General features: G+C 42.0%; 1 protein-coding gene across 1 annotated transcript in view; it reads left to right on the top strand.

The window, feature by feature from the left end:
* Positions 1–7999: 7999 nt before the first annotated feature.
* rps6kb1a (ribosomal protein S6 kinase b, polypeptide 1a) overlaps positions 8000–15819 on the top strand; it is a 10262-nt gene continuing 2442 nt past the window's right edge. Inside the window, exons 1-13 of the mRNA XM_019895299.1 lie at positions 8000–8336; positions 9935–9978; positions 10305–10425; positions 11533–11601; positions 12262–12409; positions 12550–12607; positions 13099–13199; positions 13511–13601; positions 13951–14041; positions 14124–14231; positions 14329–14391; positions 14793–14870; positions 14956–15063. Coding sequence (XP_019750858.1) covers positions 8253–8336; positions 9935–9978; positions 10305–10425; positions 11533–11601; positions 12262–12409; positions 12550–12607; positions 13099–13199; positions 13511–13601; positions 13951–14041; positions 14124–14231; positions 14329–14391; positions 14793–14870; positions 14956–15063 — 1164 coding nt within the window. The 5' untranslated portion in view covers positions 8000–8252. The remainder of the gene's footprint in view (positions 8337–9934; positions 9979–10304; positions 10426–11532; positions 11602–12261; positions 12410–12549; positions 12608–13098; positions 13200–13510; positions 13602–13950; positions 14042–14123; positions 14232–14328; positions 14392–14792; positions 14871–14955; positions 15064–15819) is intronic.

Below are 15819 nucleotides of genomic sequence, written 5' to 3'. Positions count from 1 at the left end.
GCTTCATTGTACATTGACAGTTCTGTTTCCTTTCCAAATTGGACTCGTAGACACAGAAAAAAAATCTAATTACTGTTTATTTAGTTGTCAGCTAGAGGGGGGGGGTGGAGGAGAGGGGCCACTGTGGGGTCTGGCTCCACTCAGTATTGAAGTGTACGACTGTAGCGTGCTGACTCATGCTCCATCTTTCCAATTGGGAGCATGTGAGTGCGTGCGTATGGTCACTCCCCTGTGTGTCTCACATATACGCACTTGCACTCTGTGCCCCGCCTGAACTCAGCACTGACTGTAGACCGGGGCGGGGGCAGCCAGCACTGCCACCCTCCCCACCCTCTACTAGTGACAATCCATCAAAACCTCCCTGTCTGGAACAAAAAGAGCCAGTTGCAGCTCCAGCTCATGTCTTGTCCAACGCTATTTTTTTTTCTTCCTCACTGTCGCTGCGAGTGATTCTTTGAGAACAAGATTTCCTTTTTTTTTAATGGGCTGTATGTGGAATGAGAAGACGGAAAGACTTTAAGTTGCGTAAAGACAGATTAAGGAGTTTCAAGAACAATGTTCCTTTTTTCTTGTAACTCGAGCCCGCCGCAGTTACAGGAGAGCGGCAAGGCAATTTTACTCGCGGGCTGGGGTCAGCAGGGGCGTTCGGAGGGAGGACGGTGGGGGTTGCGACGTGTTTTATTACCACTGATCTCTATCTGTCCTGCACATGGAGCTGGATCCCGCGCCGGTTTACAGCACACGGGTGAGCTCGTGGTCCCCACAAGGCGGGCTGGATGAAGGTTGCGGTCTCACACCGCCGTGTTTTCACCGGCGCATCAGGAGGACACCTCGGAGCGAAGGATCACCTCATCTTTCTTCTTCAGGGCTCCGAGTTCCCTCTATACTTTCGGGCATGTCCTTGTGTGAGTACTTGAAAGCTACGATGTTGTTCGCGTAACTGCTGAGAGTAATTCATTCCAAAAACTCATTGTTTCAACTTATTTTGCCATTTTTTTTTTCGGTTGCCTGGCCGTTTTCAGAGTAGTTTGGCGAGCCGTGCCGGCGTCAGCTGCTGCGACTGCGTTTTTGTTTGAGACGCGGCGCACGTCTTTATTCTAGCGCTCATCCCGCTACCTTCCGAGGCCAAACGATAAAACGCGGCCCGTATCGCCCCTTTTGTCTGCCCTTATTGTTCTGCCTGCAGGAAGGGAGCATGAGTCAGCTACCAGATGCAAGCATGTATTGAATCACATCGACGTCTGCGAAGGGAAACAGAGTTGCAATAGGCTAGTGTTGTTGCATGTGCTCTCGCTTTTTATCTCTTCATAGTCTGTCCAAACTAGCAGCCTGCATGTACATTCTGGTAAGTGCTTCTCTTTTGAAACCTTTAACCCCGCATGTTGACTGGAAGATCATGGAAGGGCATTTATATAAATGGTCTTTTTTGTGTGTGTGTGTGTGTCAGGTATCTTTTATTTGCCGGTGAAGTGTTCTAGTTTCTTGTGTGCCGCCACCTCGCTACGCCGGACTGAGCGCAGCAGGCGCTCGAGCCGGCACAAGCGAGAGAGGGAAGGAGGAGGAGGAGGAGGAGGTGGAATGGGAGAAAAAAAAAAGCCTCACGCGAGTGCACAGTGAAAAGCGTCTGTGCCGTTACCTCAGCTGAACCCCCGAATGAACCCGTTGCACTCCCTTCGGTCGCAGAGCCAAGAGACGAATCACTCGAGTAGATTTGAAACAGAGAGGTACTGTTGGGCGCTGAGGCTCCCGGCTTCCCCTCCCGACGCTGCCGTCTCCCTCTTCCCCCTGTCACGGTAAGTGGGATTATAAGGCTTTTGTTCTGTCCGGTGTCCTCGTGCTCATTGACGTTGGTCACTCTCCTGGCCTGCCACATAGCTTATCAGACTGGTGTTGGCTGTTAAGATTACAAGGCGACAACAGTCTGTAGGCTGTCTGACATTCCGGGCTCTTTCATCTGACCAGCATCCTGTTTTGTCCTCCTCCTCCTCCTCCTCTCTTTGTCTCAGCTAGCATCAGTTCCCATTTCTGGGTGGGTGCGCTACCGTGATACTTCCCATTAATCCCAAGTCTTTATTTCTTCCTCCACGTTGACGTCTGAGGCTGGTTAAAATGCGGAACTAAGAGTTTATTGGGTGGATTCGTGCGTGCCAGTGAACTTATGTCAGTTGTGTGTTTGTGTGGGTGTGAAGAGTCCTTGAATTTCCAGAGAATCCAGACAGCACACACCTCATTGCGACACATGCGATTGTGACATCAGTTGTCATTGTAGTACACACGCTTCCCTTTTACACTTCCCTGTCCTCAACTCTCGCCTCTTGCTAAATGGTTTTTTTTTTTTGCCACTCCATGGTTCCAACTGTTAAGGTGGCATTTTGATAAAAAGCCAAAAGTCAGTCAGCAGGTGAGTTGTTTTAAAGCAGCAAATTCGTCATATTTGTCCCAATCATATAATAATGTTGGATAACAGTGAAGCAGACTACTTTTGTTTTCCCCCCATTGCCCACCCATAGCCCTGACTTGTTTTATATTGTGTAAATGTCTTATGCATTGTACTACTTACTGTTTGTACCTGAATTATTGCTCATTGCTGTCTTGTTTGTTTTTTCCACTTCTAATAAAGTGTGCTTCCAAAAGAAAAAAAAAGATGTATGCCTTGATTTTGATTCAAGCGGTGACCTCACAGAGCCGCAGACGTTGACCTTGAAGCCTCTCAAGAATCTCACGTCGGTCAAGAGAGGACAAGGAGGATCCATCACCACTCACATAGTCACGTCTAATGTTTCACATTCAAGCACTTATCACATTACCGCTATGCTATCGCCACACTGACATCATCTCCATTTTGGATTGCAAGAAAAATCTTTTTTTATAGCCCTTACGCTTCCCTCAGTTATGTAAATATCACATGACGTTACTTTGACACACCCTAAAAACATTTCTGATCACTAGTTTTTAAAGTGAATACATTTTTTTGTGATATCCTGTTAAAAAACATATCCATCATATTTAACCCTTTCAGGCACAGCGGTTACTACAGCGGACAGCTTATCATGTTACAGGTTATCATTATTGGTGCATGAAAGGGTTAATTATAGTATATCCTAACTCACTCTGTTTATATATTTTTTAATATACATGATTTTTCTGTTAATTTTAAGTCAAAACTATTCTTTTGTTTGCAACATGGAGCTGCATGTGTGACCAGGAAGGATAAAGAATACGGCCATGACCCTTGCTGTGCGTGAAGTGACGACGTCACGATTGTGACTTGTTGAAGTCCTCAGGTTCCGAAACCAACCACACCCCAGAGCATCACAGGCGACGCGCCGCTTGAAAGTCCAACATGCAAATTTTTCCTGCCCGAACATAGAGAGACCAAAACTGAACATTCGAACATCCTCGGGATGCCAATTTGAATGTGACTTGGTTTTAATTCCTGGCACACTGACCCACTCTCCAAATGTGCGCTTGTCATCTCTTGGGAGCCTCAAAGTCTGAGGGATGCTAAAATATCCTGTGACCTCATCACAAGTCACCCTTAAGCCTTTTCTTTATTTCGTTATCCTTTCACAGTCCCCAACTGTTAAAGCACAGAGAACTTTCAATATCCTCCCTCCTTTTTTTCCTCACCAAATTAAATAAAGACCCTTTGTTTCATTAATAAGTCCAAGGAGGTATTTTAAAAAAAAAAACATTTATAAACTCCCAGGATGTGTTTAAGCAGTCTGACTTCATGCAATGCATAACTGTCTGTCCCTTCATTAACATATGCAAATGTCAATATTTGACTGTTCAACAATGACACACACTCCAAGCCCAAAGGTTTCAAATTTCTGCATAATACAATATTGGATTTCAAAATGATGATGTTACCATTTGTGCTTGAGTTCTGTTGTGGGAAAGTACAGAGAGTATATATATATATATATATCTCAAAGTCTACAGTACAAACATTCATTAAGGAAAATAATGGGATTGTGTGACTTACTTTCTTAAAAACACACACACACACACATCTTAACAAAGCTCACGCTCAACAAAAATCTGAAAAAAATACATATGACAGACTCAATTGTCCAGATAACAATAATCCAATACATATAACAGACATAAAAAGACACATGAAAGTACCATAATTATTGTTGAGTATATCCATATTTTTGGTTTACTATCTGAGTGTATAATTAGTGTACAATCAAGTCATAGTGACCTCTAATGCTCAGGGTGTGGTTTATACGATTTTTTTCCCTTGCTGATATTTGCAGTCGCATTCATGCATCTCATCAGGCACACATTAAATCCCTCTCTGACTGTCAATCAAAAATGATCTTTTTAAAGTCTCATTTGAGACAGAGCTTGTATTGAATATTATATCGTGCGAGTGTAAATGGTGTGATGTGTGGATTTTTTGTTGTTGTTGTTCTCAGTGATTCCCAGTAAAGGTGCTGTGAGAGAGAATCAGGTTTGGTGAAGGAAATAATCCACTTTCATTGAATTGGTAAGTCACTTTTTTGAACGAAAAACAATGCGTCTTTGTTCATCAGTCAGCAATGTTGCGACAACGAAAAATACTTTTCTATACGATGGCAAGAGAGTACATCATTAAACTGTCACCTACATTGTGACATTTATGTTTGGCGGTGTACTGGTGAGATTTTTCTCCTGTTAAATATGTGCCGTGACTCAATAAAGCTTGGCAAACGTTTCTCTCTTCCGTGGTATGTGTCACTGTCAGATTATGGACACCTTAATATGAATGTTTAAACATCCTGCCCTTGTATTAGGTTACGTGAGTCACAAATGTTCTGTGTGGATTATCTCATTAGCTAAACACAAAAGGTGTGCGTGCCTCTGCGTCATAACACGACTGAAAGAAGGCCCGCGTTGAGCCTCACGTCGCTTCTTGATTTCTCCTTCGGCTTTTGTTGTAACCAGGAGTTTTGCCAGCGAACCTGCGTCACTCAGGTGTGTCCTGAACACACGGGAGGGAGAGAATGAATGAAATTAGGTAACAATAAGGCAAGAGAGTGGGCGTAAAACAGTTGCAACGAACTGTGTACCTGACACGCACCTTGAGCTTGACCTGTTTTACAAGAGCGCTGCGCGGACTCTCCTCCACTTTGAGCTTTTTTTTTTCTTTTTTTTTTTTCAGGCGGCGTTAAGCAAACACTTTCGGAGTGTATGCGTCATGACATTGGACAAATATGACTCAGCCATGTATCGCAGCCTCACCAACGCAAGGAATGTACACTCTCATACGATCGTTATGTACATGCAAATTCCCGAACATGAAACTTGGCGAATGGTCAACAGCCAAGCGGCTCCACAAGAATCAGCGAAGGAACAATTTGAGAGATTCATCACAATTGTACTGTCAATTTACAATAGACACAGAACACTGTCCAATAGGGTTGATATATTTGTGTGCGTTAACCTTCCATTATCTATCGCGCTTGTCTGCATTCGGGTCACAGGGACTATAAGGCAGCAGAATTCTTCAGAAATCCAGTGGCAGTTGTATGGCGGACGGTGCCCCCTTAACGTTGTGCCTGCCCCCCGCCAAGTAGAGACGAAGTAATGCGCCTTAGCAAGGTTTGTGTTTCTTTGCATCATTGCCATGAGTGTAGTACAGACTTGATATATACTGTGATGACTTCGAATGGCGTTAGATTTAGACAAGTGATGTAATTAATAGATACTATTCAGAAATAATTACAGTGAAGTAATTTAGACAATACGAGTGTATGTTCAAAACTGTGCCTCCCCCCAGCCCCCATTAAAATCAATCTAGAACTGCCACTGCTTAAATCAGCAAAGAAAAGTACATGTTACATTCTGTAACGAAATACAGTTGTGGCAGTGATTAGCACATCCGCATCTCAGCAGAGACAATCCGGGTTTGAATCTCAACTCAGACCTCTGCTTTGCTTTAAACTGGATTTAAACCCATTGCTCCACTTTGGAAGTGGAATCGAAGCCTCGCGTAGTCACTGGGAGGGTGAAGGTGAGTCACGCGGTGGTTTCCCAGAACCTTTGACACAGGACTGATGGCTCATTTGTCTGTGTGTCCAAACCGTGCATCAGCCGAGGCTCATCACGTCTACACGGTCTCCTATTATCCCTTTTGTGACCCGCGGGGACACAAGAGGAATAACAACTACAATGACCAAGGTCGAACTATTATTCATAAATTCTGACATTTTTTGGGGGGAGGAGGAAATCTATTTGTACTTCTGAGCAGTCTCCGGGGTGACTTAACATGAGAATATTTGTCATTTCTTGGCTTTCTGACATTCCCTCATTGAAATCTGGACAGCAATTTCCTCATACGGGATACTCCCAGAGCTCGGAATACAGCAGTCACCATTACGGGTAAAACAGATAATTGAAAATAAAATTCAACATTATGCTGAACGAAGCTGTTGGAATTAGTAAGAGCCTTGTACTTGTTTCTATTCAACGCGCTGTTCCCATCTTGGGTAACGTAGGACTCGGCATTAACTTTTGAACTCAGTCACTGTCAAATATATCTTCAGTCAATCTTTACATCATACAAAACTAAGGTATGCCTATTGAGATGACGAGACATCGACAGATATGGTCAAGCTGCACCGCACCCCCCCCCAAAAAAAGGGTGTGACCAAATTTGCGTTGCAAAAGATTTTGATTATGGGTCAATCATATAAGAATGAGTCAGTACATAAATAGAAAAGGCTCCACTCTCACACATGCTGAGGGCTAAAAAAGCAATGACTAGACTCCAAGCTCTAAAACTAAAGCACTGCTGGAGATTTTCAACTCCAGTGTTTTGGATTGCGCGACTGCTGAGATGTCCTGCTGACTCATGGGCAGAGATGATTACATTTATTCGATACGTGTCAAGGGAGCTTTATATGGATCCGATCCAGGACGGCGCCTCTTAAAGAGAACTAAAAGAACCCCACCTGAGCCACTCTTTTTTTTCATGAAAAAACTCATTGTTGGGTGGCCATCTGACTCATCTGGTTGAGTTGAGAACAATACACATGGTGGTATAATACCATTGATAGTGATAGTTTAAGTAGGACAGAGAAAATATGCATCGCCATTTTCACTAAAAACATCATCACTATGTAAACACTGAAAGATGCTTTACGTACAAATAGATAATATCAGCTTAGAGGGGGTAGAATGGAAATCAACACAAAAGCACCACACACCTCCAATTCACTAGTTATAAAGACAAACTGATTCCCATGTTGTGTATAAAATACAGAATCACAACATTCGAGTTTATTTAAAAACCACAATCAAATTAAAATGTAAAAATAAAAACAATGAAGTCTGGCTGGAGTGTCTGACGAAACAAATGTTAACTGCTTTGTTTTATTGTTTTTTTTTTTCATACGAGAACCAAACCTAGAAACAGTGTTACATTTAACAGAAAGAAAATGACCTTTTTTTGCATTGAGGACAACATTTTGAATAACTTCTTTTTGTTTTTTTTAAATAGAGGCACTGCAACTCCTACAGCTTTGAACACGAACAAAAATAAGAAGGCACTGAAAACTTAAAATGCCCTGGAGAACTTTTTGTATCGTTAGCTAGAATTAAAAAAAAAAAAAACATGTCTTTTATGGTATCCTTACTTTGTTTCTTTTTGCATATTTGTATATATTTTTTGTGTATTTAAATAGAACTAGAGATAACATTTTTTTCTTGAAGCTTGAGTCACGAATAACGTCTTAAAAATGTGAGGGAGAGAAAAAAAGTCAACCGTACAGTATGAGTTTGTATGAAAATGTATTTTCCATTCTAAGGGTTTTTTGCTGCCATCTACTGGTTAAACTGGCTTTTGTGGGTTTGAGGGTCTAATAATACTTTCAAGTTGTCAGATTTGTAATTTGCATAAGAATTTAGCTGTTAATTCGGCATTGGTGTCCAGAATGTGCCAATGCATACCGTCCAGTTGAGACGTAAAGCTTCGATTTATTAGAGTCACGGTTTCCACTGAGTGTGGACGGAAGTTGCCGAACTTTGCCGACATTTTCCGGAAACGACCGAGCTAAACCGACCGGTGCCGGCCTTCGACGCTCGAGGCGTTCCCGGCTTCCCGCCCGTTGCACGTTTGTTGTGTTTTGATTAGCCGGGCGAGTGGCTCACGCTTTCTGTATCGTAGCCGACCGGCGGTAGTAGCTGGTACGGCTACCCTATGAGGCGGGGAAGTAGGCCTGCGTTTTCTGTGTAAACACCGGGCCAAACGCTGTGAGGCCATGGCGGGGTTCTTCCATATGGACTTGGACCAACCGGATGAGAATGTATCGGACGACGAACTGGAAGACGAAATGGAAGACGTGGTAATCACAGTACGCGTTAGCATGGATGCTAATAGCGTGTTTTCACTCAAATGTTTAGCGGCGCCTTTAAGTTGCTAATACGACAACGAAACTCAACATCGGACACTGTACTCGCCTCGCGTTTCCCGCGAATTCTTGCATTTCACCGAAATACGCCCCAAAACGTCATTGTATAGTTTTTCCTCACTTTAAAGTGACGGTACACCCTGTGCGTTACTTATGCACTTTTTGGTGACGCCACAGTTTGAGTGTTTTTGAGTGACCGGCACTCCGAGCACTGCCAAAGCGCATACAGCTGAAAACCAAATGTAATTATGCTTTTAGTTCAGAAGGAGAACCTCTTCTAAACTTACAGTAAAACGGTTAATAGTCTTAACGACATTTCTAGCACGGTAGCTTTCGTAGCAAATTTACTGTAATTTGAAAATATTTTTTTGTAGACTATCCTCTACTGTAGCTTCTGTAATTGTTTTCTCTCGGCATGCTCAGTGCAATACAAGATAACACGTGTCGCGTAATTAGTGTATTTGGCTGTATTTACGGCAGGTGTCTGGATGTTAAGACACTTGTCTGTTTTTGTTAATATCTATGTTTTTTATGTTTAAGTTGAGGGGAAAGTTGGTCGAAAAGCAAGATACAAAACATGCAGGAAAATAAAACATAATTCATGTCTCATTAACTAGCCTACATTAATGTTAACGACTTATATTTAGCAAAGTGATTTAGCCAGCATTAAATAAATCTGATGTCTATTTTAAGCATTTCATCATGTTTTCTCCCTTTGTGCCCAATAATCTTAATAACATTCAAGATACCATTGTGTAGTTTGCAATATTCAAAAACTTATTTGGGCCAAACAACGTGGGATAAAAAACTATAATATTACAAGAAAAAAAGTCTTAATTTTATGAGAATAAAACTAATTTTATGTGAAATAGCTATGCTCCAAAATTAAAAAAAGGCATACAAAGAAGACATTTTAAATTTGATGAAAGTTTTACTATCTTAGACATATTGTGCAAATTCGCTGTTTCATACTTGAAAAGTAACACAAAATGCTTCACAAAAAATCACTGAGCACTTCAGGTTAAATATTATGAGAAATAAAGTAATGATTATATCCAATCAAATCTTTGTTAATGTTGCTCTTTCATACTGAAAACACAACACAAAGACAAACTCATCCATCCCTCCCATGTCCCTGACCCCCAGGACACCCATCACCCAACACAAAGTAGTTACAGTGCAAAATATGAGCATCCATGTATACCTGGTGAGCACTATTAGCACCTTGTCAAGTTAAACTTTGAATATACATTTGACAAAAATGAAGTCATCAATGTTTCGGTACGTCAACATTGTCATTCCTGCAAACAGTTTACCAACACACTATTTCTAACAACTCTTTGCTCTGAACGACTTTAATATGACTACTGTTACTGTTTACACACAAAAGACCAAAACAAATGGTGGACAGCTAAGCCCGAGGCACGTTTTCCAGTTTCCATGCTACCATGAAAAGTCACATAGTAGTCATGCCTTGCCTTTTTAAAAATGTTCACATTTTCTGAAAGGGTTCCTATTTTCTTTATTTTCAGGTTCAGATCAGCAAACACGTGGACCGATGCAGCGGTTTTGAAACGTGAGCATCAACTGGTACAAAAGGAAATGCCTCAACCTGTATAATTAAAGCTGCGCAAGAATTACAACGTGTTCATTGTTTGCTATGATTTGCTTTTTTTAATTTAAAAGGTAAGATTATTTGATCGGATCACTAACCTAGATTTGAGAAAATGTGTTCACATGAGTGTAATGACCTTTCGAGCCAGGCAAAGGCACTTTAGTCTACCTGTTCTATCCGCAAGGAACGCCAGCCAATCCTAGCACATATCCAGTGGTAATTCTGCCGCAATGTAATTTGTTTTTAATTTCTCTGCTCCACCCCCCTTTTTATTTTTATTTTACCAGTAACATAGATGACTGTGAGAAGTTTGAGATTTCCGAGAACAGCGTGAACAAGGGAACCGAACAAATCGGACTTGAGTGCTTTGAGCTGCTGAAGGTTCTGGGAAATGGTACCTATGGAAAGGTGAGCCGTTATGTTCATCTCTTTCATGAAGGCAATGGAAATTGTGCCTCACTCCTCAATGCTGTTGGTCATTGAGCTGTTCCAATTCAAATACACACCGACTGGTCAGAGCAGTATTACAGTGACCTCATTCAAGTACAAGGCAGTCCGAATATTACACTTAGCTCTCAGTATGATGCAGTACATTTCTACACCCGGCATAATTAACATATCGTTAAAATGGATGCCTCTTTGATGTTGTCAGGCAAAAATTAATATTGTTATTTTTGTAAAGCCATATTACAGCTCCAGTGCTTTTCGTGAAAGTAAGCAACTGATAATAATGTTGTGTCTGTAAAGTATGCAGTCCCCCCCACCTATTCACCATGTTTGCAATTTGTAGATTTTCAGGGGGGAACCACCACTCTATAATTTGCTGAAATAAACTCACATACTTGCTGTTTTTGCGCTCAGCCAAAGCCATGTCTAATACAAAAATTCAGAGTTTCTTTGAGGCCATTTTAAGGCCAAGGAACTATGTTGAAGTGAGGGAAGAGCGCTTTAGTCACAGTATTGTCTGTGAAATAGAAAAAAAATGTTTTCCACCATTTTGTTGCATCTTTCAGCAATCATGAACATTTTTGGGTGGGGGGTCATCTGCTTTACAAGGAAATTTTGTGAAACTGTTTTCCATTGCTAACTGCCATATCCGTATTGAGAAGTTAACCACAGTATACGAAAACAAAAATACATTAAAACTGGTCATGATTTGAAGACAACTTGACAGACTCAGGGAGGTCTTTGCAGAGCAATACATCACGTAGCAATGTTTAAAAGGTAATACTGGAATTATGTATGCTTTGTAAACACAATTTTTTGTCATATTGTCCTCAACTGTCAGTCTGTCGCTGTAAATTCACGAAGAGGGTCATTATTATCATTACCATATTGCCATTGTTGTCACGGGTATTCTTCTCTGATGGCGCCACAAAACCCCCCCCAAAAAAATGACAAAAAGCCAAAGAAGTGAAACGCGGGTGGAGTCAATCCTTCAACTGCTCGATTACTTGGAGCCCCATGAGGACTGTTATGTTGTGTTTTGTTTGAATGTTTTTTGTTTTTTGTTAGGTTTTTCAGGTTCGAAAGGTGTCAGGTTCCAACTCTGGGGAGGTATTTGCTATGAAAGTTGTGAAAAAGGTGAGGACGAATCCTTCTTTGTATCTCATTTTTGTTTGATGCGCTTCTTCCTATGATGAGCCATCCTGAGCGCTACTGCCCTCTTGTGTACATCCTAAGCAGAGCAATGTCATCGGGGTAGCATTATGCGAGGAAACACAAGCAGCCCTTATTTGTGGAGAATTAGGTGCCTTAAATACGTAACAGTTAAAAGCACAGCGCCACCTAAGCACGTATTATGTTTCACATATACGGTATGCCACAATGTGCCCCTTTTTCTGTCTCGGTGACAGACTTGTGCATTCACTTATGAAGCCACATGCGAGTAGCAGACCACCCAAAGTAATGTAAGCAGGCTTTTTTTTCTCTCTCTCTCTCTCTCTCTCTCTCTCTCTCTCTCTTCTTGAAACCTCATCGTGGCTTTTATGCTCCGCTTAACCTCTTAGCTTTAGCTGACACTAAACGATTGCCTGACTCGCTCCATTCCCAGCAGCTTGAGGCTTTGGATAATGATGTGTTTATTGGCTTAATGAGGCTTCACCCTCTCCCCTCACACAGGGTGTCTGATTCCAGCGCTGTCACTGGTGCGGAGACTTAACGCAGTTCCAACGGGGTTAAAATTACAGCCCGGATACAAATAATGCCTTGCTTTCTGTGTTTTTCGCCCATCCCCTTTGTCAGGCCAAGATTGTTTGCAACGCAAAGGACGTAGAGCACACCAAAGCCGAGAGGAGCGTTCTGGAAAAGGTCAAGCATCCTTTTATAGTGGATCTCTTTTATGCCTTCCAGACAGCGGGAAAGTTGTACCTAATCCTGGAGTATCTCAGCGGTGAGCATCCACGAGCATCAGCACAGCCTTGCTCATTGACATAAATGGATGCAATCCACTTTTCATGTCCGAGGATCGAATGGTGGAGCATTTTCAGTGTTAACACACTTTTTCTTTTTCTAACGTGAATGCATTTGCAGGTGGGGAGCTTTTTATGCAACTGGAGCGGAAGGGCTTCTTTATGGAAGACACAGCGTGGTAAGTTTCATGTGTACTCAGTTAACTTTTTTTAATGTCTTTTTTTTTCATAATTATACAATCTTTCACACCCTTTTAAGGGCTTTTGAAAGATATTTTTGGTTGAAAATGAGTGCGATGCCCTTTTTTTGCAAGCTGTTTTTGTTGGTCTGAAATTATGGTTTCTAACGATATTTAAACCTGTTCGTCCAATTTTTTTTTCATTAAAAAAAACTTTTACGGGAATACGGTGTCTGCATTTCAGGCATCCCGTTAACATTAAAATTCATACCATGTGATTGTAACGTGCCATCCTTCTTAATATATAAATGTCATTGTTTCCAGAATCCATGTTAGGCTTGTGAACAGTATTGTTGTGGGGCAGTTTAAGTTACCGGATGTATGTTTGTAAAACACATTTTGAAATATGCAAATCCTATGTGAGATGTGATCGTCTTAAAGAGAAATGTCTCATGCTTTTTTTTTTTTTTTCTGTCTTCTTCTGTTGGCAGTTTTTACCTGGCTGAGATTTCAATGGCACTGGGCCACTTGCACCAGAAAGGTATCATCTACCGAGACCTGAAGCCCGAAAACATCATGCTCACCAACAAGGGTACCGAAATCGTGTCTCTTTCTCACTTGTGGCTCAGGTACAATATTATTGTGTGACTGCTGAGAAGCCACCCTTCACGTATGATGTCCAAAACATTTATTTTCAAGGGCTTCAATTAATTTTGTGCGTAAACACACACACACACACACACACACACACACACACACACACACACACACACACACACACACACACACACACGTCAAGTTATTTCACTTTTGTCAACTCTCGTGACTTTCAAGATTGACATATTGATATGCTATCCAAAGACTGTTTTGCCATGCTTATAGTTCTGTGATTTGTACTTTCAGGGCATGTGAAGTTGACTGACTTAGGCTTGTGCAAAGAGTCCATCCATGATGGGATGGTCACCCACACCTTCTGTGGTACCGTCGAGTACATGTACGCCCTGCACATCACAATCCTACAGGCTAAGTAACCAACATTAGTTTAGTTCAGTTTGAATAGACTTCGTGTATGGCTTGTTTATAACGGCCCTCCAATATGGCTGCCAGTAGTGCATTGTGGGTAATTGCGAAAAGGACGGAGCCCTCTATAGTTCAGAACAGGGACAGCCTGACCGGGCTTGGATTTCCAAGGTGGGATTTGTACACGACAGACAGACGGGTGGATCGATTATGGGATCTTTTGCAATTGCACTGCGAAAATACAAGTACTCGGCTGAACCACATTTTGTGGCACTGGGGCCCGCTTCTGCCGTTCGGTGTTAACCGCATCACCGTTTCCCAAGGGCTCCGGAGATCTTCATGAGGAGTGGCCATAACAGAGCAGTGGACTGGTGGAGTCTGGGGGCCCTCATGTACGACATGCTGACAGGAGCAGTAAGCGCACACGGCCGCGTCCCGCTTTCTGCCGAGTCAGCTGATTCTGTTCGCTGAGATCTTTTGTCTTTTTCTCCCGCAGCCTCCGTTCACTGACGAAAACCGAAAAAAGACCGTGGACAAAATTTTAAAATGCAAACTCAGTCTTCCACTTTACCTCACTCAAGAAGCCAGAGACCTCCTCAAAAAAGTGAACCTTCACTGCTCCTCCTCTCCTCCGCCAGCCTCATATTGCACAGCTTGTATCTGCTCAACATGACGTTTTTTTATTTTTCCTCTTCTCTCAGCTTTTACAGCGAAGCGCCTCATTGCGACTGGGGGCAGGGCCAGATGACGCCAGCGAGGTGCAGGTAATTTTTTGAAGTCAACTTTATTGTCAAATGTGCGACTTGTGCAACATACAGCACAAATGAAATGACATTCCTCAGGAGAGAGAGGAGCCGCTGCGGGTGCCCGCACCGCCATCAAAAGAACAGTTACAATTCTTAGAATCACAACTGAGGCTGAATGAGTGTGAAACAGAATCTAATTGCAATCCCCCCTCACCCTCAATGTTGCGATTAAAGGTGCAACTCTGAATTGATCAATTGATTTGCAAATCAATTATTGATTAATCAATCGATGAATCATTTCAAAACAATGTGAAATGAAAAATTGTCCAAATCCTTGGAATTTCAGCCCCTCAACGGTAGACCTTCTCAAATTTCTGTCGTCTTTAATGGTATCTAAAAAAAATATTGATTTCCCCCAGGCCCACCCTTTCTTCCGCCATACCAACTGGGAGGAGCTCCTAGCACACCAAGTGGAACCTCCATTCAAACCTCTCCTGGTGAGTTCATCCGGCATACAGTGCCGCCACGCTCCCTGACCCGAACCCAAAACAATCGACTTCCCCGAGCCGCTTATTTTGGCAGCGATCGGCCGACGACGTCAGCCAGTTTGACTCCAAGTTCACCAGCCAGCCTCCAGTGGACAGTCCGGATGACTCCTTTCTCAGCGAGAGCGCCAATCAAGTCTTCCTGGTGCGTCTCGGTTGTGTCATTCTTGCCTCGTTATCCGTTGTTGTCAAAGGTTCATTCATCGCCGCACCAGATCGGGGTTATAACAGTTTCGGGATTTTCATTTGTTATTTTTTTCATTTGTTTTGAATTATCTTTTTTAAATGCACATAGTTCATAATTATTCTTTAGAGTGGCTTTGTTAGGTTTTTTTAAATTCGTTTGAGTATTAGCTTTAGTTTTTCAAAATTGTATTTCTTGTCTGCAATTAAAAAAAAAAACATCACAGTAATTATTGTGTAGTAAAAACTCAACAATATTTTCATACATGGCAATTTTCCGCGGATCCGCGGAAATCCGCCGTTTTATTTCTTAAATTGATCATTTTTGTGAATCGTCTAAATCCGTTGAGAAAATTTTAGGGGCGGTCAGGTACCTTATCGTCGAGTTTTCACGAGCTCTCCCGAACAGTCTCTCCGTTTTCCGTTTGTAAACAGCCCTGCGATTGGACGTGTATGAAAGCTTCAACTAATCAGATCACTGAAGGCATTATTTGTTGCGGAAGTCTTAGCTCGATTATAAACGGCCCAGCGATTGGTTAACTACAAGCGATTGGACCAATCAAATTGCATGTAACATATTGCTTTACCTGATTCATGGCGGCCTGTTCGTCTCGCAAATTCATTGTTCTGGGATCGTTTTGAGCGGAATTATGAAATTTTTGACGAAAGATCAGGAGTCTTTAATCCTAGAAATTGACTCAAATGTCAAGAATAAATT

The sequence above is a fragment of the Hippocampus comes genome, unplaced genomic scaffold (genome assembly GCF_001891065.2).
Source record: "Hippocampus comes isolate QL1 unplaced genomic scaffold, H_comes_QL1_v1.1 scaffold177, whole genome shotgun sequence".
Lineage (NCBI taxonomy): Eukaryota > Metazoa > Chordata > Actinopteri > Syngnathiformes > Syngnathidae > Hippocampus > Hippocampus comes.
The sequence above is the reverse complement of the archived record's forward strand: the minus strand, read 5'-3'. Positions and strand labels throughout refer to the sequence as shown.